Source organism: Bidens hawaiensis, unplaced genomic scaffold (assembly GCF_021521415.1).
Source record: "Bidens hawaiensis isolate Kalapana, Puna unplaced genomic scaffold, B.hawaiensis_p1.1 tig00004242_1, whole genome shotgun sequence".
Lineage (NCBI taxonomy): Eukaryota > Viridiplantae > Streptophyta > Magnoliopsida > Asterales > Asteraceae > Bidens > Bidens hawaiensis.
The window spans coordinates 903553-931268 of NW_027491253.1; the positions used below are offsets into that span (position 1 = coordinate 903553).

The 27716-nt window shown below is 39.2% G+C and overlaps 2 protein-coding genes and 1 pseudogene across 2 annotated transcripts; 1 reads left to right on the top strand and 2 right to left on the bottom strand.

The window, feature by feature from the left end:
- The first annotated feature begins 1807 nt into the window (after positions 1 to 1807).
- Positions 1808 to 13656, top strand: LOC143625857 (uncharacterized). The gene is made up of 4 exons (XM_077096084.1): positions 1808 to 2426; positions 2835 to 2922; positions 13100 to 13277; positions 13578 to 13656. Exons 1-4 carry the CDS (start codon positions 2262 to 2264, stop codon positions 13654 to 13656), a joined length of 510 nt encoding a protein of 169 aa, XP_076952199.1. The 5' UTR covers positions 1808 to 2261.
- Positions 13657 to 17477: 3821 nt separating this feature from the next.
- On the bottom strand, positions 17478 to 20446 carry LOC143625859 (putative carboxylesterase 18 pseudogene; annotated as a pseudogene).
- A 1881-nt stretch (positions 20447 to 22327) lies between these two features.
- On the bottom strand, positions 22328 to 27238 carry LOC143625796 (G-type lectin S-receptor-like serine/threonine-protein kinase At4g27290). The gene is made up of 7 exons (XM_077096040.1): positions 25811 to 27238; positions 25546 to 25701; positions 25183 to 25334; positions 24544 to 24754; positions 24044 to 24281; positions 23262 to 23412; positions 22328 to 22899 (listed from the first exon to the last, which is right to left on the bottom strand). The coding sequence occupies exons 1-7, from the start codon at positions 27078 to 27080 to the stop codon at positions 22597 to 22599; spliced, it is 2481 nt and encodes an 826-aa protein (XP_076952155.1). The 5' UTR covers positions 27081 to 27238; the 3' UTR covers positions 22328 to 22596.
- Between the last annotated feature and the right edge of the window lie 478 nt (positions 27239 to 27716).

Below are 27716 nucleotides of genomic sequence, written 5' to 3' on the forward strand. Positions count from 1 at the left end.
AACGGACTAAAACTAGTTCGTCTGGAGCGTATAGCACTTCAACCGGGTCGGATTGCTGCGTTGGATTCGACCTAAACATTGCGGAGGAGGAAACGTCTTCACCGCCGAGGAGGCGGCCATTGGGAAGGGACGCCAAGGGGAAAAAACCGGCTGAGGGGGAAGCCGTAAACATCGCCAATCTTGTTGAATCCCTCAATAAATTCAACAAAACCATGGAGGTGGTCTCTAATGACAAAAAGGAAAAAAGTCGAATGAGAGATTTGGACTTTCTTACTATAGACTTCAGTAACCTAAATCCGGTCGATCAAATGCTAATGGAAAAGCAAAAGGAACGTATCCGAAAGAGGTTGATCGAAGAAGACCAAGCCGAAGAATAAGAATAATGTTTTTTTAGTACTTTAATTTTTATTTTATTTTTAGATATTAATGTGTTTTTTTTATTAATGTGTGTTTTTTTAATAATTTATGAGTTTTTTTAATAATACGTTGTTTGAATATATTTATAAAAAAATAAAAAAAAATTCGCTGGAGCCCCTCCACACCAGGGCCAGGGGCTCCAACGGGGGCTCCAACACCCCCCTTATCCAGTTTCTCTCTCTGCCACACGTCATAATATTATTGGTTGGAGCCCCCATTAAATCCCCCCACACCCCTCAGCCTTAGCAACAAGGTAGGCCACATCGAGATTTTATCACATCAGAGAGTTGGCGCAGACGTTGTGTTTATCCCTTGATTTGACAGGGTTATAGATGGAAAGATGAGGGAGAGACTTAACATGATAACGACAGAAAACCAAAGGAATTTAACCAGTTGAAACTGTTTCTTAGAGACTCAAAGTAGTCCCGCCTACAAACCATATGGACGCAAATTGAATTTCTCTCGAATATATATCATATAATTACTAAATAATATCTACCTATACTAATAAAAAAAATAATAAGGATGATGTGTCAGTCTCATATTCCTTAGCTAATTTTTCCTGCTCAAATTCCTAATATCTTTTTATATGCATTCTAGGAACTTTTCAAATTATAGATAAAGATTATATATTCCAAAATTAGGGCAATTTCTAATAAAACAAATCATTTCCTTATTATAAATAAAGATTATATATATTAAAATTGGACAATCTAATCTAATCTATCTAACTTTACTAATAAAAGAAAATAATGAGGATGATGTGTCAATCCCTCATTCATTCTAGGTCTAATCTCTCTTCTCATTCATTTTACCTATCCATGGATTATGGGCAAAACCATTTTGTTAAATGGATTATAATTTCCTTTCTAATCTTTCATCTCATTCATATCTATTCATGGGTCATGGGTCAAAATAATTTTGGCAAAAGGGTTATAATTTCCTTTATAATTTTCTAATTCATCATCTTCTAATTTTCAAATCTCTCATCTCAGTTATTACAGTTATTCATGGGTAATGAGTAAAACAATTTTAACAATTGTTGTATATTGTTATAAACTTGTAATGGTTTATCTCATTCTAATTTCTAAATTTGAGATTATGTACTTATTATTTGTAGTATGTATTTTATTTTCTTCTTATATTTAATTTTGTTCATTTCTTTCAAAAAAACGTACCCTACTTATTTTTATTATTTAACGAATTCCGTGTAATATACGAATTCAAAAACTAGTTGAGATAATAAAAAAATATTTTTTCCTACTAAACGTTAATCATTATGGGTGCGAATTAAAAAGAAAATTATCTACTCCAATAACCGTAGACGTCACGCAACATAGTTTTAAAAGTAATAACTTTTCTATAAAGTGTAACAGAATTTTCTCATAACTTTCAAAAATCATAAACAAACACTATAAAGACAAAAGCAACTCATCATGACCATAACAGAAAGCCCAAAACAACATAAAACACCCATATGTAACCAAGCATCCCTTCATCTCTCAAATCCTCCTTGTAATTTCCCACATTCTCTGTCCTGCCATCGTCTGCCGCCACAAAAAAACATCAAGTTCCACCGCCGCCCCCTGAAAAAACCGTAAAAACAAAAGGTTGGTATTCGACAGGATCAAAAACGAGTCACGGGTTTTGGTTTCTTTCGATCTTGTGATTTGACAACAAGTTGTCTAAATTACATGAAAACTTAACGTTCATAATTTTCCGTGAATAGGGTTGACTTTATGCTTGATCGAAATTAATAGTCATTATGTTTTTGGTTCTAATCTGTTTACAGATCAAACAGAGGAAGGTGCACCAGTTGGATAAATGTGTAAAGTTTGACTTCAATGGAGTCAACGGATTTGGGGTATTTATGGACTTGTGAAAAGGGAGCTCAGAAAGTTTCAGTTTGTGACGAAAATTTGAACATGAAATCTGATAGCTTTCAAGTCGACATGGAAGCTTTCTCGCATCTCACAAACAAAGATGCTACATTTAATTCAAGATTAAACGTAAGCTTTGATACGCTATGTTTTTTTTTTTTTTTCATGTAGTCTTCTTTGTGCGTGTATAAGCACCAAATGCTTTTGGACTAGCAGTATGTAGACTATTGTAGAGGGCTTAAGTTCCACGATGACATAAAATTAGGAGTAAATTCAAATAAAAAATGTGTTTCAATTAAATGTCAAAAGGAACCATTTTAACTAGCCGGTCTAACTAACCAAAAACGATTCAGTTTAGTGTGACTTCCCTCAAAATCATAATTAGCAGTTTGGTTTGAACTTTTTTTCATAAGTGCAACAGAAACTACATTTGTAACAGCTGAATGCTCTTTTGTTTGTTATTTGAAATGTGCTATACTTCTAGTTTCTTTTACCAAAATATGTTTTTTTAAATTATTGTATTTGTCTAATTATTAGTTGCCTAGGAGTTTATCCAGAAAAGAAGATAAGAAGGTGAGTAATCCTAGCGTTGACAATGAGAGAGAAGCTATCTTTTCACCTAAAGGTAACCACTTTTTTCTCTTTTTTTATACTAAATTTCTATATGTTATAATTATGAAATATAACAAAACAATTATGGATCTAATTAATCATAAAACATACTTGCTTAAAATACATTTAAATAACAAAAAGATTTGTATTTATTTTCATAATAACATCCAAGAGGTAGTGAGGAAAACGCATGTTTCTTTAATAAAATAATTAATTTTATTTTATTAGAAGTTATATTTATTAAACAAGTGGTTGTGGATTTAAGTCGTTGGCTCTTTGCACAGATATTTTATCATTGAAAACAACATAAAATGCTTTTTAAAATGTATTATGCAATATTATAGATGGATCATCAAGGTAAGGGCTTTTGAGTTAGGTTAGCTACTAAATATAATGTTTTGCGAGTTGATAAACACTTAATAAATACCTAACTCTAACAGAGTATACGTGTCGTATAGAATCGGATAATGACAAAGGAACATCACATTACAAGTTAAGATACTCTCAAAACCATTTAATATATTAAAATACAAAATTGAGAAAAACAAATAGAAATTGAGTAAGTTTTTCATTTTGGATGACTTATTTACATATTAACATAAATAAACCTTTCATGTTATGTCTACTTCTTTACATACTAACAAAATTATTGAACCTTTTCAGGTTAAATTAAATATTTCAATTTCAACCCGATCACCCCGGTAGCTTGAAATATTTTTAAAAAATTTATATACATGTTTTTTCGAAAAAAAAGTTTTTAATGATTCTCGAGTAAAGCCCTGTCTTGACCTTTAAGACATGATGAAACAACTTTTTCCTCTTAAAATAAATTAATTCTTAATGTTGAATGAGTTATTTATAATAAATTAAATATTTTTCATAATTTCTTTAATCTTTAAGAGATGATAAAACAGTTTTCTCCTCCTTTTTATATGTGTATTGAATCGAATGAAATTTCCTAGTAAATATATATATCATTAATTTAATTACATAAAGTTCAACCCAATCAAACAAAATTATTCCTTTCTGTTCCTATCAATATGATCTCTTGAAGAGGTAGGTCCCAGCAGAGCCCAGTTGGACCCGCAAGACTCACCTAAAAAAGGGACGTCTGCGCAGTTGAACCCGCAAGGCTCACCTTCAACAGGGACGTCTGCGCAAAAGCTAAACTCGCAAGACTCACCTTGAAGAGAGACGTCTGCGCAGAAACCAACTGGATCCGCAGGACCCACCATGCTCAAAGACGTGACGTCCTTACGCGCAGTACGCAAGCTGTTCCTGCAGGAAAAGCCTCCCAATGGTCGACGTACTCCGCCTGTTCCCGCAGCAACGGATACTAGCCATCAGGGAAGGCTACCCGCGCAGCAAGGCTACACGCACAAGGCACTTAACTCTTAAATAATTCAGTAATGTCACCTGAAGAAGGAGTGAGCAAGCCGGGAATATTCCCGCCCAAAGCCGGGAAAACTCCCGCCCAAATGAGCCAGTCCGTACGCTACTGGAGGATCTTTTGTACTGTACCTGACGAGGTATGGACAAAAGATCTGACCAAAGCTGCGACAGCTCACTGACAACAGTACAACGAGCAGCATGCTCTATTACTTAATGTCACTATCAGCCGCTGCCTACTCACCAACCTGTCGTAGCACGTGCATAGCCTGCAGTTGGTGGAAAAGGAATAGTACACAGCCGGCCTGGTCACTATCAGCCGCTGCCTACCCACCAACCACCAGCATGGCATGTGCGTAGCCCACAGTTGGCAGAACAGGAATACTATTCAGCCGGCTGTACCTTCTTGGAAACCTACCTTCGGTTATAAATACTCCAACACCTTGGAATGGTATTATTATCTTATCTTCTCTAGCAATCTCTCTTAATATACACTTATATTCAAGAGCAATCTAGTCTGATTCTCACGCCGGAGGGTGGTCACAAGGAGGTACCCCTCCTTCTCAGTGACGAGCTCACGGTGTCTGTTTTGCAGGTCATCAGAAGAACCATCTTTGCCGGACTTAAACCTCGTGGGAAACATCTACTTAACCCCCAGATTATCCGTAATCTGCCCGGGGTCACTTAGTGTTTCTTCATTGGCGCCATCCGTGCATAAAAGCTAGAACTTATTCTTTTTCAGTTTTTTCAAACTTCTGGAAAGATGGTTAAGGTTACTCCGTTGCCAAGGCCAACGAGTGACCAAGAAACCCCGGTAACCACAACCCCAGCTACTGGGGGGAACACCGGCGAGTACACAATATTTACGAACACTACCCCGGTTACCCAAGCCGGGGCAAGTGCAGTAAATTTTACGAACACTACCCCGGTTACCCGAGCCGGGGCAAGTGCAGTAAACAATCTTTCACTGGGATTCACCGATGCCCAGTTGGAGAGACAACAGACGAAGCTCCCCCGCCAAACACTCGATCAAGTTAAAGCGTGGGCCGAAGCACGTCAGAAGGAATTCCAAGCTGAGTTGGATGAACGCTTACGTTCACTCCAACAGGCTGACGAATTCGGAAGCACTCGACAACAGCTCAACATGAGCAATGAGTGCGAGTACTTGGACGATGATTCGGAGGAATCCGACACCGACACAAACCCTCGCCATAGGGCGAAAGGGAAGCGTAAGGAAACGGACTTCCAACCGAGAAGGAATTTTGGAAACACCTTCAAACCAAGGAACGCGGGGGGAAACCCACGCGATTTCTGAAAAACCTTTAGACCAACTGCTGCAAATGCGGGAACGTCCAAGTTTGCAAGGGACATTGCGGAAGCAATCGCCCCGAGAAGTGCCAAACAGATGTCCAACATCGGCACTTATGATGGTATATCTGACCCAGACGATCATTTGAACAGATTCATAGCGGGGGCAACCGTCAGCAACTGGACGGAACCCGCGTGGTGTTATATGTTCCAGATGACGCTGGTTGGAGCAGCCAGAGCGTGGTTTGACCGTCTACCGGTCCACCACATCTACGATTGGGCAGACTTCCAACAGAAGTTCAGCCAACACTTCAGTCAACAAAGAAAGTACACTGAAGAGCAATGGACGATCCTCAACTGGATCCGAGAGGAAGACGAGTCTTTACTAGACTTCATCACACGCTTCAATTCAAAGAAGCTAAGTCTGGGCGCTATTAGCGAAGATCTTGTTCGCGCTGCTTTCATCCAGGGCGCAAAGGACCCAGAGCTCATCCGCACCTTAACGGGTAAAGACGGCATGCCATCCACGTGGGATGCCATCATGACAGCAGCTAAACGCTTCGCAGAAACGGAAAAGCAACTGGGTAGAGATCTTCCCCAGAGCACAAACCTCTACACCCAGAAAACAAGAGAAAACAACGTCCTTACCGCCCGACTAAACAAAAAGAGGAAGCTAGGCATTTGGCAGTCAAGGGTAAACTTTGACACCTCATCCGGCTCGCACCCTCGGTTAGGCGGAAGGGATAGCATGCAGTTGTCGAACCAGAACTCCAGATGGACGCCACTCACCAAAAGCGTTACCGAGATATTCGCCACCGAGAGGCTCCCATGGCCAGAGGCTCCAATTATCCGACAGCGCCCAAACGCTGATCAAAGCAAATTCTGTGACTTCCACAGGACAAGAGGTCACACCACCGAGGAATGCTTAGACTTGAAGGACATCGTCGAAGCATTTGTCAGAGATGGGACGCTCACGCACCTCATGGCGTAATGAATGCTAAGCAAACTAATGCGTGTAGAACCCCGGTTGGGGAAAACACGGACGAAACTGCAGCTTCAATGTTGGAAACTACATACTGCGTAAACAACGAGATTCCGAACCAGGTGCATATCGGCTCGATGGCACTCCCATCCCAACAACATGGAAGGGAGCTCAATTACACAGTCTGCGTGTAGATCAATTCCAAACTTGTAAAGAAAAGGCCAAGAGCCACTTCTAATGGAAATGATTATCCTTATCACATTGACGCTGATGGTCTTACATTTATATTGAACTTTCCACACTGATATGCCGGTATTCACCGCATAAATAAGTGGGGAGGTCGTTGCGTGTGGACGGCGGCAAAACCCGCATAAACACAAAAAACGGCAAACCTTCACGCAGGTCAGTTATAGGTGAAGTTCAGTCATCCCACTAAATGAAAGTGCCGGTCCTACCCGCACAATCATGATAGAGGAAACTGAACATTAACCTATCGACAACCGCGCGTCGAACGGTTAACTTATTCAAAACACTGATATGCCGGTATTCACCGCATAAATAAGTGTGAAGACATTTTTGCGTGTGGACGGCGGCAAAACCCGCGTAAACACAAAAAACGGAAAACCTTCACGCAGGTCAGTTATAGGTAAAGATTAGTCATCCCACTAAATGAAAGTCTCGGTCCTACCCGCATAATCATGATAGAGGAAACTAAACACTAACCTATTGACAACTGCGCGTCGAACGGTCAACTTATTCAAAACACTTGGAAAATTGCTAAGTTAAACTAAAATATGCACGAGCGAATCATATATTGTTTATGCGGCAAAACAAGTGCCAAATTAAGCTATAATATGCATGAGCAAGTCATATAACGTTTATAAAGCAAGTCATCCAGTGAAAGTGGCGGTCCTACCCGCACAAAGATTTATATTCCATAAAAATTCAAAGTATTACAAGAATGGCCGGGTATCTACCCGCCTACAAGAATATAAATCTATACAAAGACGTAAATCTATCCTAACAGTGGGAAGGGATTTAAAAGATCAAGCTTCAGGGCCACTCCCTCCAAACCCACTTGTACCCGCACCATCGGTTGGCTGTGGCGGTTCAAGGAAGGTCTTGAGAATGGTTAGCCCATCATCATCAGCAGCAACTTCGTTCACCTTCTCCACTACCGGGTGTGGGAAGGCGGCATACTGGTTCACTTCTTGGTCATATACAGCTTCAGTATCCACATCATATAAAGGGAAGTTGGAAGGCGGGATGCCCTTCTCAACGAACCCTAGACCAAGCAGGAAGCCAGCCTCTTCCCCATCCTCATGAGAAGCGTTGAGGGCTGCGCTCATGGCATCGTCATATGATGTGTCCGTGAAGACTCGATGCACAACCTACAACAAGAAAAAAATACAAGTATCAAAACCTTTTCTAAGTACAAAGAAAAGCGTAAAGATATTATGAAGCTATACATACCTGCGACAACGCTTCTCGTAGAAGCCATTCCTTGGTAATCAGAGCTTCCTGGAGTGCAGCTTGAGCTTGGTCACGGGCGCGTTCGGCTTCACTTTTGTTAAGGTTGGCAAGCAACACTTCCTTAGCAGCAGCCTCTTCAACGCCCTTCAGCTTACGCTCAGTATGGTCAAGCATACCCCTCTGATCCAAGTTCTCTTGGAGCTTCTTGGCATCTTCCATGGCCAAGGCGTCATGAGCCTGATGGAGCCTCTCTAATTTGGCTTTGAGCTCCTCATTCTCGGCGCGCAGAGGCTCAGCAACAGCTTCAGCCTTGGTGGCCCTCTCGGTCGCGTTTCGCGCACTTTCCTTAGCCAACCTAAGCTGTTCGTTAATAGCTTGAGCAGCCTTGGAACGGGCCTCGAGACGGGCCTGAACTTCAACCTCGAGGGCCTTGAAGGCCGTTTCCTTCTCCGCAACAACGGCGGAGAGTCTCCTGTTCTCCTCCCGGATAGCCCGCGTCTGAGCCACTTCTTGGATATGCGCAGCCTTTAACTTGTCGTTTTCACGACAAAGTAACTCGACGCGCGGTTGCATCCGGGCAAGGAGAATCCGAAGCTCATTTGTCAGCCTACCCTCCTGGTAGCTGGACATGGCTTCCCCCAACGCGCCACTTGGGGCCGCGTGACGCGCCCACTCGACGCATTCCACAGGCGTCCGAAGGGTTGTTCCCCGGCGGATGTTCCACCGTGGAACATACACCTCATTCGAATCCGACACTGCAAAAACAAAAAGCAGTTAGGAAAAGATGATATATATATATATATATATATATAAAGGCCAAAATAACCCTACGCACCTGTAGGGTCGACAGTAGCCGCCAAACCCATCACCCGAACCTAACGGATATCCATCCAGGAGGTCAGGCAGATGGGAAGGAGGCAGAGATTGGCTAGAAGCCCCGAACATACCTGCTGAACCGGCCGGAGACGAGGTAGTCGCCGGTGCCGGAGGCACGGTTGAATCCGCCGCGGTAGAGACCATCGGTGGTGAACTCACTGGAGGTGAACTCACAACCGTGGCCGCCGCTGCGGAGGAACCCGCAGAAAAACTCACCGCCGGCTCAGTGAAAGACGCAGTGAATATGGCACTGACAGCCGGCAGAGACGTCACAATTGGAACAGTTGCATCAACTGGGTGAGCAACTGAACCAACACTCGAAACAGATGCGGCCGCCTGGGTCGTCGCCTCGGGTAGGTTGACCAAACCTACCGTCACGGGTCCAGAGGTGCTCCTCCCCGCATCACCTTGGAATGCAGTTGCATCCATGCCTGCATGAAGACAAGATATTAAAAACAATGGCGGAAAGGAATTGCGGGTAAGATTAATTTATACTTACAAGTTCTCTTCAACTTGAAGGTCCTGACCGGCGGGGACGAACCCGACGGAGCCTGCCTCTTCACGCCAGTCACCGTCGTAGAACTTGGTCGCGTGGAAGTGGCAGCTGTCTCAACCTCCGAGACCGTTGTCTCACCACCACCAGAGTTCCCCGCCACCTCCTCGCTTTCGGTCTCTGAGTCAGACCGATTCACCGGATCGGCGGTAGAGGCAACCTTCGCCTTGCCCTTTGCGCCAGCAGCCTTCTTCTTCCTCACCAAGAAAGGACCATCTGTGGATTCCTCATCAGAAGATGACAAGATTAGAGGAATTCCAGCAGAGGTTTGAGCATGGAGAGGGCGGGGGTTAAAAAGTTCCTTACCTGGCCGCGTGGCACTCAAAATCTCGTGGCCTGGCGGGTAGACCTCCACAAACCGATCCGCCGTTTGCTCAAGGATGGGCAACTCATTCTCATCAAGAGCACGAGTACCCAGCCGAGCGGGACCACCAGCCTCTCGCGGATGCATGAGAGATTGTAAGTCATTCCCCTCTGAAACAAAAAGAGAAACAGTTAGAAGAAAAACCCTAAATCAGCAAAAGGATGTGAATCATACCGTAAGGGATAGAGTTCAAACCGTATTCGAGGACGATAGGAATCTGTGGCGCCTCCGCCCCAGCATCCTTCCACACCCGGCTCATCCCGAGCATCACCATCCCGGACTCCGCAAAGCGGTAAACCGGAGACTGGACCCGGGAAATCTTGGAGAACCATTCCGCCTCCTGGTAGTTGGAGGCGTGAAGGTTCGGGAGAGCTCTCCCGTTCTTGAACGTCATTGCTATGGGGACGACGCGAGCGGAGATATAGAAGAACTCCCGCTTCCAAGACCGAAGACTGCGCTCGGTAGCGCAGATCTTCAAACCCTTGATCCGAGTGACCAACGTATACCACCCCTGGATGCACCTCCAGGAATAGAAGGTCATCAGGCGGTCGACATGGGGCTCCACGCCCAGAATGAGGCACACCCATTCAAAATGGCGAATCTTGGCGATCGCCATTGGGTGTACCTCCGTCAGATGTACACCGTGTCTCTCCAAAACACGGTACACAAACTTCGTCAATGGGAACCTGAGATTCCCATAGACGAAGAATGCGGCATACACCTCTATCTTGCCCTTGGGGGCATCGTACACCGTCTGACGAGACGCAGGAAACTCAGGCTCGAAAGGCTCGAGCATGAACTTCCTGACGATGTACTGATAAAGATCTACAGGGAGAGCACACTGGCACTCACCAGCAGTACTCTTGTCATCCTTGTCCGACGTGGACGAAGGATTCTCGAGGTATACATCGGACTCCTCGACAGTAACCTCAGGATCATGAGTAGAAGACATGTTTTGGATGTAAAGAAGAACGATTTCAGGAGAATGCTCGACAGAAAAGTTAGAGTATTCGCCGGAAATCGTTTAGAAGAAGAAGAGAGGTGAAACTGTGAGTTGAGATGCATCCTCTCCTCCCTTTATATACTCATCGCAATGAATGCGATGAATTTAATGCGGAAGAGAGAGGAAAACGCAGGTGCAATGAAACTATGACACGTGGAATATGCAAGCTGGCAACAACTGTTGACAACGCGTGCCGTAAACTTCGCGGCCACGCGCCCGAAAACTCGCGCCCACGAGCCTGAAAAAGCGTCTGGAATGACCATATACTGTCACGTCGCCATAACTTCCTGCACGTCCTGACACTGTCAGAAGAAACCGTCGGACGACGTTTCAACAGTTTGGACTGTTCTTATCCTTTCACCAACTCTTCGAATTTCAAAAAGATTCAAAAGTAAGCGGGACTATACCCCCTTACCTTGGTAACCAAGTAACCGTAAGACAGGTGCGGATACAGTGTTAAGGCAAAACCCTTCACATATCTAGCACCCGCAGGGAATTGCAGCCAAGAATACCTCGGCAACCAAGTAACTATAAGACGGGTGCGGGTACAGTGTCAAGGCAAAACCCTTCACATACTTAGCACCTGCAGGGAATTGAAGCCAGGAATACCTTGGAAGTAAAGTAACCATAAGACAAGTGCGGGTACAGTGTCAAGGCGAAACCCTTCACATACTTAGCACTCCGCAGGGAATTGAAACCAAGAAGGATTTTCTGGGCCATGCTTGCGGAAACGGGAATAACATCCCCGCATAGCGGGAACGTATAGAACTAGATTGTTTGAAGCTCCAAGATGGAATTGGTTGTTTAACATAATTGATCACTATGTTCAAAACTACCAAAACCTCATGAAGAATCTACACAAGTGGAACTCAACGCTCCTGACTTGCGAGGAGGTTACAGACCTACCCGCATCATACCCAAAGATCAAGCAGAAAAGTCGGGAATTTCTGCACGTGACATTAGGACTTCCGCGGGAAGAATCCCCATGGAAAACCTAAAAACTAAACCCTTTTCAAAACCCTTTGCTTAAGTCCAAAAGTTCACCTCACTTATTAACAATTCATGAGAAGAACATTGGACTGGGGGGACTTGAAGAGGTAGGTCCCAGCAGAGCCCAGTTGGACCCGCAAGACTCACCTCAAAGAGGGACGTCTGCGCAGTTGAACCCGCAAGACTCACCTTCAACAGGGACGTCTGCGCAAAGGCTAAACTCGCAAGACTCACCTTGAAGAGAGACGTCTGCGCAGAAACCAACTGGATCCGCAGGACCCACCATGCTCAGAGACGTGACGTCCTTACGCGCAGTACTCAAGCTGTTCCCGCAGGAAAAGCCTCCCAATGGTCGACGTACTCCGCCTGTTCCCGCAGCAACGGATACTAGCCATCAGGGAAGGCTACCCGCGCAGCAAGGCTACACGCACAAGGCACTTAACTCTTAAATAATTCAGTAATGTCACCTGAAGAAGGAGTGAGCAAGCCGGGAATATTCTCGCCCAAAGCCGGGAAAACTCCCGCCCAAATGAGCCAGTCCGTACGCTACTGGGGGATCTTTTGTACTGTACCTGACGAGGTATGGACAAAAGATCTGACCAAAGCTGCGACAGCTCACTGACAACAGTACAACGAGCAGCATGCTCTATTACTTAATGTCACTATCAGCCGCTGCCTACTCACCAACCTGTCGTAGCACGTGCATAGCCTGCAGCTGGTGGAAAAGGAATAGTACACAGCCGGCCTGGTCACTATCAGCCGCTGCCTACCCACCAACCACCAGCATGGCATGTGCGTAGCCCACAGTTAGCAGAACAGGAATACTATTCAGCCGGCTGTACCTTCTTGGAAACCTACCTTCGGCTATAAATACTCCAACACATTGGAATGGTATTATTATCTTATCTTCTGTAGCAATCTCTCTTAATATACACTTATATTCAAGAGCAATCTAGTCTGTTTCTCACGCCGGAGGGTGGTCACAAGGAGGTACCCCCCCTTCTCAGTGACGAGCTCACGGTGTCTGTTTTGCAGGTCATCAGAAGAACCATCTTTGCCGGACTTAACCCTCGTGGGAAACATCTACTTAACCCGGGGTCACTTAGTGTTTCTTCATATCTCAATTGCACATGCAACTTGAATTATTTGATACGTTTGCGGTGGAAAAGTTGGTTTCTCTTTTATTTAATTTCCTTTTCTTTAATGTTAAAATTTCGTCAACTCCATTTATCTATTTTATATATGTCCATAGGCAATCCGGAGTCACAAAGCCACCACCAAATTACAATAACTACCACTGCCACAGCTGTCACCACCGTAAATGCCACCGGAACATCGATGAAAAGCATACACATGGGTAAAAGATCAAGTAGTTTCAAACAAACATCGATCATCAACCCTAGAAGAATATTGTTCTTCTTTGCCACATTGTAAGAACAATTCTCATCGATCTTGCACTATATTTCTTTAAATTGCTTCAAATAAATAATTAAATTTTACTTTTAAAATATAATATTTTTTATTAAATTCGTAAAAAGGAGAACAGAAATGCCATCAAAAAGTCATTTCTCAGCGAAAACTTTTATCAAATTAGCATAATTAATTAAATCGGGTTATTCATTTATTCAACTTGACCCGCTTTAATTTTATAATTTTTTTATCAGTTACTTAACCCATTTGACACATGCTTTATGGTGAACTAACGCTTAATGAGTACTCACTTTTAACAGGTCAAGCATGGGAACCATACTACTGATATACTTCACTCTCTCTATGGCCAAACATAACAATGACCACAACTTGCTTTAAATCTTAATTGCGAAAATTTTTTAAGAAAAAAGAGTGCTTTAAATCTTTACATACACATGTGAAACATCTAACATACATTTCTTTAATGATGTTTTTCAACTTTTTGCCTTTTCATTCCCTTTGTAGGATGTTGTAAATATGGATTTATCCCCTTTACTTAATTGTTAAATTTAAGAAAGTAATGTTACTTTTTCTTGATATTATTTCATCATGTTGTGGTTCAAAACTTTTATTAGTATGAAATTGTGACATTTTAGTTGAGCTTTGAGATACTTTGTAGTCTTAATAGTTGTTACAATCATCAAAAGTGAGCACACATAAGCTCAAAGTTTACATGCAAAATGGATACATCTTAGATATGTTTAGCAAAGCCATGGTTACACAATTATGTTATATATACCTTGTCGCACTTATTATTTTAAAACCAATTAAGTGCGACAAGGTATTTTCATCCACATACCACATAGGGTTTCAAGATGACAAATTGGAGAGTTTACATACCACATAGGGTTTCAAGATGACAAATTGGAGAGTTTTAATATATTGCGATGAGTGTATATATGGAAGGGTTTAAGAATTGGCTATACTTATAGTGGTTTAAAAAAGTTATATACGTTAGAGAGTTTTAATATGCCAATGAGTATATATAGACAAGTTCTTGTTCAAAAGATCGCTTCAATTTTCAAAATATATGAATATAGGATAGAGGCTAGGGCTGTTTACGAGTTGAGCCGAACTGAGCGAAGGCTTGCTCGTTGCTTGACTCGTTTACAACCGAATAAAACCGAATGGCTGCAATTCAAACCGAACGAAAACCGATGCGAGCCAAAATCGAATTGAGCATTTTTTGATCAAACATCGAGCGACTTTCGAGCATTATTTATTTATCACTTTAAAATTTTCAATAAGAAACAAGTTTGAATGTTGTAAATAATGTATTTTGTAAACAAATTAGTAGTTTAGACAAACATGCAAAAAGATTGTAATTTTTTATGAGAAATAATTTTGAACTGAGATATAATGAACATGTGAACAAACTTCTGGTATTCTGAAAACTTAAAGTGAACAATTAAAACTATAAAATTGACGGAATTGGGAAATTTCAAAGGGTTTAAAGAATTATATACTTATATTTATGTGTGTTGTCTATATATTTATATATTTATTCATATATAATTATATATATAATAAATTAAAAATATTCGAGCCAAACCGAACCGAGCAGACCTTTGCTTGTTGCTTGGCTCGTTTACAAACCGAACCGATCGGAGCGGCTCGTTACAATTGAGTGAAAAAAGGAGTGAGCATTTTTTGAATAATTTCTGAACGAGCGGCGAGCGATTTGGACGGTCCTAAGCCATGGAGCATGTATTATTATTCTTTCTGTAGAAGCCCAAATAAATACCCAAACAAGACCCAGAATTAGAAGCCCAAAGCCTAGGAAAGGCCCAAACATATCACACACAGAAATGCAACTTAAGGAACTTGGTCATTTTACGTTTTTATCTATGTGGTCGTTTAGGTTATTGGTCGTTTTACAGTTTTAAACTTAGACTTGAAATGTTAGGGTACTTATCGGTTTGGTTGGGTAGGCCAGTAACACCAAATGGAATAGTGATGGTGGGCATTGGATTCTTAGGGTTTGTTTGGTTTAGAGAATCCTTTAGAATTAGGGTGAAATTAATTAATGGGAAAATTCCAAAAATAGTCTTTTTTTAGAGAAAAGTCTCATTTTAGTCCTTTTTTCCTCAAAGTCTTTTATAATTTGGACTTGCAAGACGTTTTGGGAAAAGATAAAAATAAAGAGGGAACATGCAAAATTTCGAAAGAAAGGTAAAAGACGATATTTGAGGAAATAATGCCGTGCAAGTCCAAATTATTTTGTAATCTTCGAGCAAAAGTCCATATTTTTCCAAATCTTTTTTATTCAAAAACCGTCTTAAGAGACTGTTTTTTTATGTTTCCTACCTTTCACGTCCATATTTTCAAATTCATAGAAAAAAATATTTTTTACAATTATAGCCCTTAACCACCACCACCACCTTGAACCACCACCATTACGTCGGCCCCACCCCATCACCACCACCACTCCCACCCCATCACCTCTTCTCCTTATTTGCTTTACATGGTATGTTTTGTACTTTTAGACAAACTCTGTTTATTTATATTTAGCTATTTATGCATGTTACGTTACTACTTGTATTGTTTTTTATTGAAAGCTAGCCACTATGGAGTCCGTACGAGGAGTAAACGTACCCATGTACACCACGCTTAGACGGACCACGGTGGTATTTACAATGTTTCTTGGGTTTTAATTGATATTCTCTGACGCACCATGGCCGGAAAAGGAAGGGTGGCAGTGGAGTTGCCATAAACAAGAAGAAGAATTGAAGGAGGGTGTGGGTAATGAGTGGCGGGGATACAACGGGAGGCGGTGGAGAGGAGGTGATGGGGTGGGGGTGGTTCGGTGGTGGTGATGGGGTGGGGCCGACGTGATGGTGGTGGTTCAAGGTGGTGGTGGTGGTTAAGGGGTATAATTGTAAAAAATATTTTTTTATAAGAATTTGAAAATATGGACGGGAAAGATAGGAAACATAAAAATGCAGTATCTCAAGATGGTTTTTTTGAGTAAAAATGTTTTTGAAAAATTTGAACTTTTGCTCCAAGATTACAAATAATTTGGACTTTCTCGGCATTATTTCCCTAAATCTCGTCTTTTACGTGACTTTCTTTCAAAATATCGTCTTTATTTTTATCTATTCCCAATGCGTCTTGACAGTCCAAATTATAAAAGAAGCTATTTTAGGAATTTTCTATTAAAATTTAATATTTGGTTAGTACCGGAATTGTAATTTGAATATATTCCATCATTATTGGAATGTAAGAATTCTTTACTACCTTAATAGAATTTCAACTTTCCAATAAAATGTTAGCCAATTACCAAAAATATCATATATTACCGCATTCATCCTCTAATTCATCTAAGTTCATTTATCAATTTACCAACTAAACACAATTCTATTTTTTTGTTTGAACTCAGAGTTAAATCCTTTCCATCAAATTTTAATTCCTTCCAAAATAATTCCAAATGGACCTTTACATTTTTCTACTCACATTGAGTCAAGCAAAATATTATAGCTTGAGTCAAGCCAAAAAAAGTCGCTAGACCGAGAGGCGGTTCTAGTGATAAACCACAACAACCGTTTCATTATAACCCATATAACTCATACTATCCCTATTATCCTCCCGTACTAAACATGCGTAATAAAATTGCACCGGGTCAATTCACCCATTCCACACAAAAAGATCAAGCATTTAACCATTTTATACCTCACAGGACAATGTGACAAGTCCAATGTTGAAGTAGGCCTTCAACGAAAATGGGAGAAGTAGCAAAGCTGTGATGATGACATTGTATTGATTGATTTTAGCTGTAGGGAAAATTCCCAAAATAGTCTTCTTTAGAGAGGAAAGTCTCAAAATAGCCTTTTTTTCCTCAAAATCTTTTATAATTTATACTATCAAGACGTATTGGGAAAAAATAAAAATAAAGACGAGATTTTGAAAGAAAGTCAGGTAAAAGACGAGATTTGGGGAAATAATGTCGGTAAAGTCCAAATTATTTGTAATATTGGAGCAAAAGTTCAAATTTTTCAAAAACTTTTTTACTCAAAAAAACCGTCTTCAGAGACTTTTTTTTTATGTTTACTACCTTTCCCGTCCATATTTTCAAATTCATAGAAAAATATATTTTTTACAATTATACCCCTTAACCACCACCACCATCTTGAACCACCACCATCACGTCGGCCCCACCCCTATCACCACCACCGAACCAATTGATATGTTAGAGCAAGATGATGGGCTATGTTACCACCTGCGCTATCACCGGCGAGAAAGCACCGTGAAACATTTACATTTCCCGGTAACGAAGTCAACCTATTCTCCTCATCATCCAAAAACTTCAACACATCAAACCCATCGTCATGTTGCGCAGGGTACCTATGCTCCGGTGCAAGCCGGTAGTCAACTGAAACAACAATAGAATTCACTTTCCTCACCATCTGGCGACACATGGCATCATAATTCTTCATGTCAGGGGACAAGAAAGCAAACCCACCACAGTGGAAGTACACCGTCACCGGGTTATCTTCAGTTGCGTCTGTGGGAACAAACACTCGGAACCACAGGTTGTGAGTTGAATCCACGCTCACATCGTATCTCTTGACGCCGTTGATCGGTTTCAACGACGGTGGGACTCGGAAGTCGAAGAGTTTGAGGAAACCGCGGTTTATGGTGTCGTCGGTTCGTCTAGCTACGTAATGCTTGTCGAACTAATTTCAATTGATATGTTATATTTATAGATTGTTTATTCAGAGTTTTTTACCAAGTAAGTGTAGTTAGAAAACTTATTTATCAATTAGGTGTGTTTTAAAACTTATTTACTAAAATGAGTACTTTTTAATTTGTCTCTCTCATCTCTCCTAATTTAATTAGGTAAAACATAATTATAATTATTAGTCATTATTGTCATTAAGTTCTTTTTTTATGTTCTTGGTGGTAGGATAAGACTTATTGACCATAAGGTCCTGGGTTCGAATCTCATAAGAGGGGGTTTTTCTCAAATATTGAGTTTCCTCCTGAATTGGTTGCTTGGTGGTGGATGTGATTGTGTGGTGTCACTGGTGGCACGATGATACTCCAGTGATCCGTATTAGTCGGTCAAAAAAAAAAGTTCTTTTTTTATGTAATGTTTTTTTTACTAATTAGTTTGTTAATTTTTTAAGTATAAAATCTTTTATTATGAATTTTCAAACTAGCATAGTGAAAAAAAATCAATATCAATATAGTTATTAAAGCAAAAATTTAATATGAACTTTGTGATGTAGCGCTGAACATTTACAACAATGATATGTAATATGTTCGAGAAAATTATTTTGATTATCAAATATTAATTTTTACTTAGCTGTTTGGGAATTATATTTCTTTCAACCAATTAAATCAGGAGAGAATGGATATTATTATTTACTAATTATATTTTTTTTCCTTTTCTTTTCTTTTGAACGAATGTTATGTTATTTTTTCTTCTTTCTTTTTAACTTCTATATTTCGGTTTGTTATTTTATTTATTACAACAGAGAATAGAGAATAATAAGTTATACACTAAATTGCAACTTTAATTATCAAGGTAAGTCAACACATACTAATCCTACTCGCAACTCTAAAGTTTTCTAATAAACTTTTTTTTATCTAAAGATTATTCAAAATATAATATAGTGTTTTTTCATATTAAACCGTTCGTGCCAATCTACGAACAGTTGTTGGTTTCTGGTTGATGTTTCGAACAAACTTTGCTTCTTTTTGTGTTCGGGTTCAACCCACGAAAGCAACCTGTTCAAACTCTAAATTATTTACTATTAAAAATATGTGTTATGGTTTATTTGGTATTCAAAATAATTCCACCTAACATACTTTTATATGATATATAAGTTATGATTCATTAATATTACGGTATGATGACTTAAAAAAACATAATTATCTTCAGTCTCTAAAACTAAAATATCATTGTTTAAAAATATAGTTAGTAAAAAAAACATTACATAAAAAAAAGAACTTAATGACAATAATGACTAATTATGTTTTACCTAGTTACATTAGCAGAGATGAGAGAGACAAGTTAAAAAGTACTCATTTTCATAAATAAGTTTCAAACTACACCTAATTGGTAAATAAATTTTCTAACTACACCTATTTAGTAAAAAACTATGTTTATTCAAAACTGCAACATCCCTTTTGCAATTGATTAGTTCAGTGGTGGTGATGGGTTAGGGGTCGACGTGATGGTGGTGGTTTAAGGTGGTGGTGGTTCAAGGTGGTTGTGGTGGTTAAGGGGTATAATTGTAAAAAAATATATTTTTCTAAGAATTTGAAAATATGGACGGGAAATGTAGGAAACATAAAAAAATAGTCTCTTAAGACGGTTTTTTTGAGTAAAAAATTTTTTGAAAAATTTGGACTTTTGCTCCAATATTACAAATAATTTGGATTTTACCGACATTATTTCCTCTAAATCTCGTCTTTTACCTGACTTTCTTTCGAAATTTAGCCTGCTCCCTCTTTATTTTTATCTTTTCCCAAAACATCTTGCAAATCCAAATTATAAAATATTTTGAGGAAAAAAGAGCTATTTTGGGACTTCTCTTTTTAAAAGAAGCTATTTTGGGAATTTTCTTTTTTATTTATTATTTTGAATTAATGAAGTTTATTATTTTTTAAGTGATTTGGTTTTATTTCAGAAAACATAAAAATAAATTCGGTCGATTCTTTGCAAGTGCCCTTACCAATGTAGGGTATATTTTCATGGATTTGGTTAAAAATGAGACGACTAGTCTTAATTGGTTGGTAGTTTGGTACCACTCCATGGATTTGAGTATTTCAATGTGTTCTTGGTACTTTTAATAAAAAAATGACAAAAAATAATAAATTCGGGACTCTAACTTTTGATTTAAAAACTTCGAATAAATTGCCACCCATGAACAAATTCTTGTAAGTGCAAGTTACTGTGGAATTATAGTGTTACATAAGTTTGTTGTTAAAAAAAAAGAAACGTCATAATTGTTCGGAGCTTAGGTTACACTACAAGAAATTCAGCTTTTAGCGGCAACAAAAGTCGCCGCTATTACCCCCAATTGTCGCCGCTAAAGGTAATAGCGACGACATGTCGCCGCTAACTTGTTGCCACTGCTGAAGCTCCAGTTGTCGCCGCTAATGTGTCACGCGTCGCCGCCATTGGGTCACCGGAGGCATTGACGGAAAATTTGCCGGAAACGGATTTCTTGATTAGAAACGGAAAAAAAATTATTATTAATCGTACAAAGCTTTAAAAGGACAACACTACACGTTTAATTTCTCATTAAATCTGTTCATTTACATAATTTCTAAATAATTTACATAACATTTCTAAATAACAGTGGCTTGATGATGACGATGGTGGCTGTGGTTGAAGATCTTGACGAAACTTTTACCTTGAAGGTCATGGATCTTGAAGGTCTTGAGGGTCTTGGATCTTGAAGGTTGGATCTTGAAGATCTTGACGGTGACGAAGGAGTTCGGTGGTTGTTCCCTATGGCAGGATACGGTGACGGAGGAGTGTCGGAGCTTACAAAACAAGTCGGTTGCAACGGTGGCGGAGGTTCAGCGGTGTCGAAGCTTCAGCTACTTTCACGGTGGCAAGGCTTCAACGGTGGCGGAGGTTCAACGGTAGCGGAGATTCTCACTTTTTTCACACGGATTGAGCTATTAGCGACGACTCCAATAGCGGCGACTCCAAGCAATAGCGACGACGGTTGTGGCCGTCGCCGCTATTTCTTAGTGTCGCCACTATTGGCGTCGCCGCGAATAGCTGAATTTCTTATAGTGTTACCTTTGTGACCCCCCCCCCCCTCCCCCTCTTTTCTTTTTGCATTTGGAGCTTTAGGTTTGTCAATTGTTGGCAATGTTGTCCGAATCAAGAACTCAATTTATTTTCATCGTTAAGCTACCGACAATTATGTCTTCTTCTTTTTTTTCTATTTGGATGAAAGTGACAGTTGTGACTAAATCTTAGAGAGAAAAAAAAGTTTTGATAAAATCTTAAACCAATGCCCACCTTAGCATTCATCCGCCCACCTTAGCATTCATCATCCATAAACATTCTCTCAAACATTCCCGATTATCTTTCTCGAGCGCCACCAAATTCCGGTCACTGGAATTCAGGCTACCCACAAGGAACAATATTAGAAATCCACGATGATGGCCTGTAAGGGTGTGCATGAAATGAAAAAACCGATCCGAAACCAAGAAGCCAATCCTATATAATCAAGCTGAAACAAAAACCTATGGTTTAGTTTTAAGTTAAAAAAAGACAGAACTTTTGGTTTAGTTTTGCGTTTAAATAACTAAAAATTGAAAAGACCGAACTGAACTTATAGATTTTTATTATTTTATTTAAATTTTAAGTAATATGTAATAATATAATATATAGGTCAACCCAAATGTTTTACCACAAAGGCATAACAATCGAATAAAGTATAGACTAACAAAATAATTTAGGCTTAAATACGTTATTTTTTAGGCAAATTGGAAAATAAATAATCCTAACTTTTGTATATTGACCAATAATAATTCTAATTTTAAAATTCACTACTAACAGTTCCATCTTTTAACTATTTTTGTCCAAATGGACCTCTGTTAAAATGCACTTAACGCCGTTAAGTTTTTTCCGAGTTTCAAACCAGTGTTTTAGGGCAGCTAAAGTCTAACATGCTATGGTTGCACTTCCCGAAACTTGCACCAGGTTTTCTTAAACCGATGGATTATCATAACTCAAAAGACGTTCTTGGTGTTCAGACTCAGCTAACCTATTATTTCTTGCTCTTCATGCCCGAGTTCACACGTACTGTCCTAGCTTGGTAGTTTTCTTGGGAATTCATCATTTTATTTTGATACTACCTATACTTTTACTTTGTTAACTCATATATAAGAGGATAGTGCGATAACATCCAGTTTTCTAGTTAGAATAATGTGTATCACACCGGTTGAATAAAAACAATATTAAATAGTTATAAGAAGGTTTACAAAATAAAATATGATTGATTACAGTTAACTTGCTTTTCTAATTAACTTTTATCGAGTAACGCAAAAGTGGTTTTATTTTTGTGCCAATGCCAAGTTTGAATAGATCTTTTCCAATTCCTTACGTTGTGAGTTCAAGTCTCCTAGGCCGGGACACCAGAATATTAAGTTGTTGCCATTTAAAAAAATATTTTTCTTATGTAGAAAGTCCTATAATTATAAAATGACAACACCAAAATGTTGCAGGCAACATATATATATGAACTTCAGAGCTAGATTATGGTACAAGTTAAAAGTGCACACCAAGATAAATACACATGCATAACGTTAACGTCCACCCAATGTAGTCATAGTTACTTCATTAGCTGTTGTTGAATCACTAGTTGACGTATCAAACTTCTTTGTATAACTTTCCTTGCAAAATCCTGGTTCCTTAGGTTCGGGTAGGTCAATGTTCTCATAACTTAACATGGCATATACTGTAGACATTTTTGGCCTAAATTCCGGATATTGTTGCACACACAAAAGAGCAACATGAACACATCTTATAATTTGATTACCATAAGACGGATCTTGTACAACCGGGTCGAGTATCTCCAATGGTTGTCTTCTTATCCAAAGCATCCATGCCTGAGCCAACCATTCTAGCAACACTTAGCAAACTCAAAAAAAAAAAAAAAGCATATGCATATGTCTCAACATTTGTATGATCATCAGTGGATCCAAACATTTTAACAAGGATATACTGTACTATGTAACAATCAATAATTCAAATATGTATTAATAAGGTTGCAATTAATTTTTATGTGTTACTTTTCTCTTCTTGCATTGTAAATAACTTTTTGTTGTTTGCGTGTATATACCATGAACCGGTTGGGCTGGTTTGGTCGATTGTTGGACCGTTCGATTTAGTTTGGTGTATTGAACCAGCTTTAGTAGCAACTCATAATGGAATAGTCAATGAAAATAGATTAGTTGTGTAGAGAACTTACATGTCCTAAGAGGTTAAGATCATGATCAGGATGGTGAAATGCCCAGTTCTTGTAGCCGCTTATAATTTCCAGCACAATAACACCAAAGCTATAAACATCTGATTTCACAGAATAGTGACCATTCATTGCGTATTCCGGAGACATGTAGCCGCTGCATTAATAGAAAGAAATACACAACATAAAACTGGCAGCAATTGGTTCCGATCAGAAAAAGAGTTAACCTTGTTAACCAGATTACAACACCAGATCGTCTTGCTGCAATTTTTACACCAGGGTGATATAGATTAAAGGGAAAATCACGAAAATAAACATTTTGACTCACCTTTTTGCTAACATGGACATTGACTTTAATCCCTTTAAAAATAAACATAAAATACCAAAATCAGGCATCACCTAATAAGCTGCATTGACTAAGGAGGCCAAGATTTAGCCCCTGCTTTTAACCGTCGACTAAATTTTAGTCTACGCTTTACACGTATATTAATTTGATTGGTTGTTTTTGTGGACTCCGTTGTACTTTTCAAGTTTTTTTTTCCAGCTAAAGTCTTAACATCCTTAGCCGGGCTAAGCTTATTTGGCATTGCATTATTGGTTGGTTTGGATATGCCTATTTTTTTAAGGGCTAAAAGTCCTTGCCTATGTTAGCAAAAAGGTGGGCAGTAATGTCTATCTTGGTAATTCTCCCTAAATTAAATTATTTAAATAGACGATTATTAATTAACATCTATATTAGTAAAGTGAAATAGAGCCAAATGAAATTGATCATCAGAAAGACAGCTTACTAGGTTCCTATAATTCTCTTTGTCATTTCTTGTATTTGATCTGTTCCAAATATACGAGCAATGCCAAAGTCTGAAATTTTTGGATTCAGTTCGCTATCTAGTAAGATGTTACTAGTTTTGAGATCTCTGTGGATGATTCGCAACCTTGAATCTTGATGAAGATAAAGTAAACCTCTTGCGATACCCTTAATGATGTGGTAGCGCTTTATCCATGTAAGTTGTCTTCGTGTAGGTTTATCTGTGTGTGCAAAGAACCAAGTTAAGAAAAAGAATATGTAGGTCATTATCATGAAAATTGAATATTTAATAAACGAATAATGCGATTGATTTATTATGCACATGATGACAGGACACGCGATAGAAGCATCCAATGTATGCTGCACAAGATCACACAAGATGCCTTCTTCTTGGTCCATGACACTAAATGATTCTACTTATTGGAATATTAATATTCAAAATCAACATAACATCATATTTTTGGGGGAGGCAGAGGTATGCACCATAAATGAAGTTGTTTAAGCTTTTGTTGGGCAAATACTCGTAGATTAGCATTGTTTCTTCCCCTTCAATGCAGCAACCCAAAAGCTTAACAAGGTTGCGATGCTGCAACTTTGCGATCAAAATAATTTCATTCTTCAATTCTTCAACACCTTGTATCGACTTTTCTACAAGCCTTTTAACTGCTATCTCTTGTCCATTCGATAATGCACCCTGCATCATAAAAAAGTGATCCAACAAAGATAGTTAGCAGCCACTTGCTCTTGTGTTCATATAATAAAACACAATTCGTTATATGGTAGCACTCTGTAGGAACAACATGAACCCATTAATATAGAAGGAGAAGGTTAATCAAAGAACCACAAATAACCAGAGAACAAAAAGGACTATATATGTTGAGTGGTCAGATATAGAAGAGTCAAAGTGTGGTTACTTTTGTTCTTCCAATATTTATCGGGCTCCGATGAATCTCCCTCTTACATTAGATTTGCTAGAGTTTGAAATTGTCATTTACCGCTCATCAAATAGATGAATAAAGATTAAATTGTTATAAAGTAACCGGTTAAATTTGAGTTAAGACACTCATTGAACCTCTTTTATTCAACAGCTTTACAAATTACAAGTGCTTCGTGAAGAATTACCCTATATACAGAACCGAAACCGCCTTGTCCAATTTTGTTCCTTTCTGAAAAGTTGTTACAGGCAAGAAAAATTGTTTCAAAATCGTACAGCGGTAATTGAAATCCCGAGTCTTGATCATCTTCAACATATCGAAAACTCCCACTTTGATGAGCTGTCACACAGTTACACTATAAGCAGATGCAAGTCTATTTTTAAAAGAAAATTGAACACTGAAATCATCTGCTTGAATTAAAGAGCTTTCAGCGTTTACTATTTTGAAGAAAGCAAAAATGAAACGTATAATTGTAGTGAATCCCCTAAAACAATTGTGATCATATAGTGAATTATAGTCTATATATATGTTAATGGGATTGTAATAGTACCTTTAGAGCTCCGCCCTATTTTGTCATGTCTTCTATACCGCACTATCCTACCAAGGTACCATATGACACCACCAGATATAAGTAGTACGCCAATAACGCTTATTACACTCACGACTTTTACTGTTACGCGTTTCCTCTTAGCATTAGCAATGGACTCTTAAGAAATTCAATAAACCAAACTTTAAAATGACATGTAAAGCTTTGAAAAATGCATGAATGCAGAATCCAGAATTATACGTGAATAGAGAAAGTAAAGATGACACACGTAATTCAGCGTGCCCCATTCGTATGAAAATCTGCTGATCCCCGCCATCCGGAAAGTTCTTCAAATCAACCAAATCACCAATCCAAACCAGACATTTACTGCCATTCCCGTAAACATCAACATTAGCATAAGCCATACAACTACAATTTTCCAAACATTGGGCTTCACATGCATGATTAGTGTAATCTCCCCAAACAATCGGATTATCAGGCAACTTCAGTGCATCATATTTCACAAATCCATCACCATGGCCACAGTTCAGTTCATGCTTCCTCCTACATCCACCTGAATAACTAAACAAACCCCAATCTCGCGGTGAATCAGGAGTAAATCCACTCAAACACTTGCAACTACTTAATGAATAACAGATCCCATAATGCCCACAACTTGCATAGTTATCACAAGGATCACTGTTGAATGTTACCAACAAATTCCATTCTTTGCTGATGTTAACTTTCCATGTATAATACTGAATTAAACCCGTAGGTGAAATCACAAGTCTAGATAAAATTGATTCATCCAAGATCTCATATTTAAAGTAGACCTCTTCAGAGTTGTAAACAAACATAGTTTTTAACAAGGGATTTGCTGCCACAGTGCTGCCACTAAATGAGCTCCCATCAAACGGACCCCATCTGAACAATTTTCGTGAACCACTTCGTAAAACCAACTGTGGCGCTTCTGGTGGATCCAGGCTAAACAAGTACTCACCTTCCGAGGGATCATCGCTGCTGTTCCAGGACCTAATGATCCATTGCAATCCAACATCCAACTTCCAACCCAACTTTATATCCGGCAAAAGTGTATCAGTTGGAAAATCAAAGCTTTCCCAGAAGATGGTTTTGTTTCTTCCATCATCTCTAATCACAAGATTACCTGTATCTAATAGCTTCAGAACCAGAGTTAAACCACTTGCGACGGGTATGTTATTGGTCGACCATACGATACCGAGTGAGCGATTATAGAGTATTAAAACTCCATTTTCATTTAAAGCTACCTTTCCAAATGAATCATGAATAGGGAAGTTTTGGTTGGCCACCCAAACCACAGTGAGAGGCAGATTGTGATACCAAATTCCCAGATAGCGATCTCCAGAAGAACCATTACTAGGACTGAAAAAGCCGAATTCAAATCTCTGGTTGGAGGAAATTAAAGTGAAGCCATCGTCAAAGCTTTGGTTGCATCTTAATGTATCTGTGGAAAGGGAGGTTTGAAAGTTTAGAAAAATAAGTGAGCATACCAGTTTGAGAAGTAGGAGAGTGTTCATCATTTCGCAGGACTGGGTATGCAATTAGGCTCCTGTTTGGGAATGGTAAATTGGTAATCACTGATGCTCTGGAGTTGATCCAGACAAAAGAGCATTCAAACCAATATTTACTGACTGCCAAAAGCAAACAACTGATAAGTGTGATCACAATATTATTATAGAAACCAAGACTTTTGCAAACTTCAAAAGCATGTAAAATTATGTAACAGCAGAAGTTAACGGGCACAAGAAAACCCAAGGAATTCAGACTGCTAGTATGGGAATGAGGTACATAACTGATCCGGTGCTATTTAAATACGATTATCGGTGATATTTAGTAATTTATTGTGTAGTGTTGGGTTAACTTCGTATTAGTTAAACATTCTTGTGGTTTTCATTAAATATTCCTTTATAACATTAAAAAAAACAACCATGTGGGCAGCTAATGCCTTTTTGAAGTGATATCTTATATATCTGTCTAATAATTAATCAGATATGATATGTACGTACTAGCGGATGATTTAGCTAAATTTTGATTTCTTTCTTCAATTATCTACTAGATTCGAGCCTGTCTTCCTTTCCATAATACATAGCATAAGGATGAACTTACCATCCTTTGCTAGACCGAGTTTTGTCATACCAGGCAGCCGTTTTCTAGAA

Excerpts from the sequence above, each read along its gene's own strand:
- LOC143625796 (XM_077096040.1), bottom strand. The coding sequence starts at position 27,080 with ATGATGAACACTCTCCTACTTCTCAAACTGGTATGCTCACTTATTTTT. Across the intron at positions 25,702-25,810 it reads AATGGGGCACGCTGAATTAC|AGTCCATTGCTAATGCTAAG; the intron begins GTGTGTCATCTT and ends GAATTTCTTAAG. Across the intron at positions 24,282-24,543 it reads CTTAAACAACTTCATTTATG|ATAAACCTACACGAAGACAA; the intron begins GTGCATACCTCT and ends TTGCACACACAG.
- LOC143625857 (XM_077096084.1), top strand. The coding sequence starts at position 2,262 with ATGGAGTCAACGGATTTGGGGTATTTATGGACTTGTGAAAAGGGAGCT. Across the intron at positions 2,923-13,099 it reads AGCTATCTTTTCACCTAAAG|GCAATCCGGAGTCACAAAGC; the intron begins GTAACCACTTTT and ends ATATGTCCATAG. Across the intron at positions 13,278-13,577 it reads TTGTTCTTCTTTGCCACATT|GTCAAGCATGGGAACCATAC; the intron begins GTAAGAACAATT and ends CACTTTTAACAG.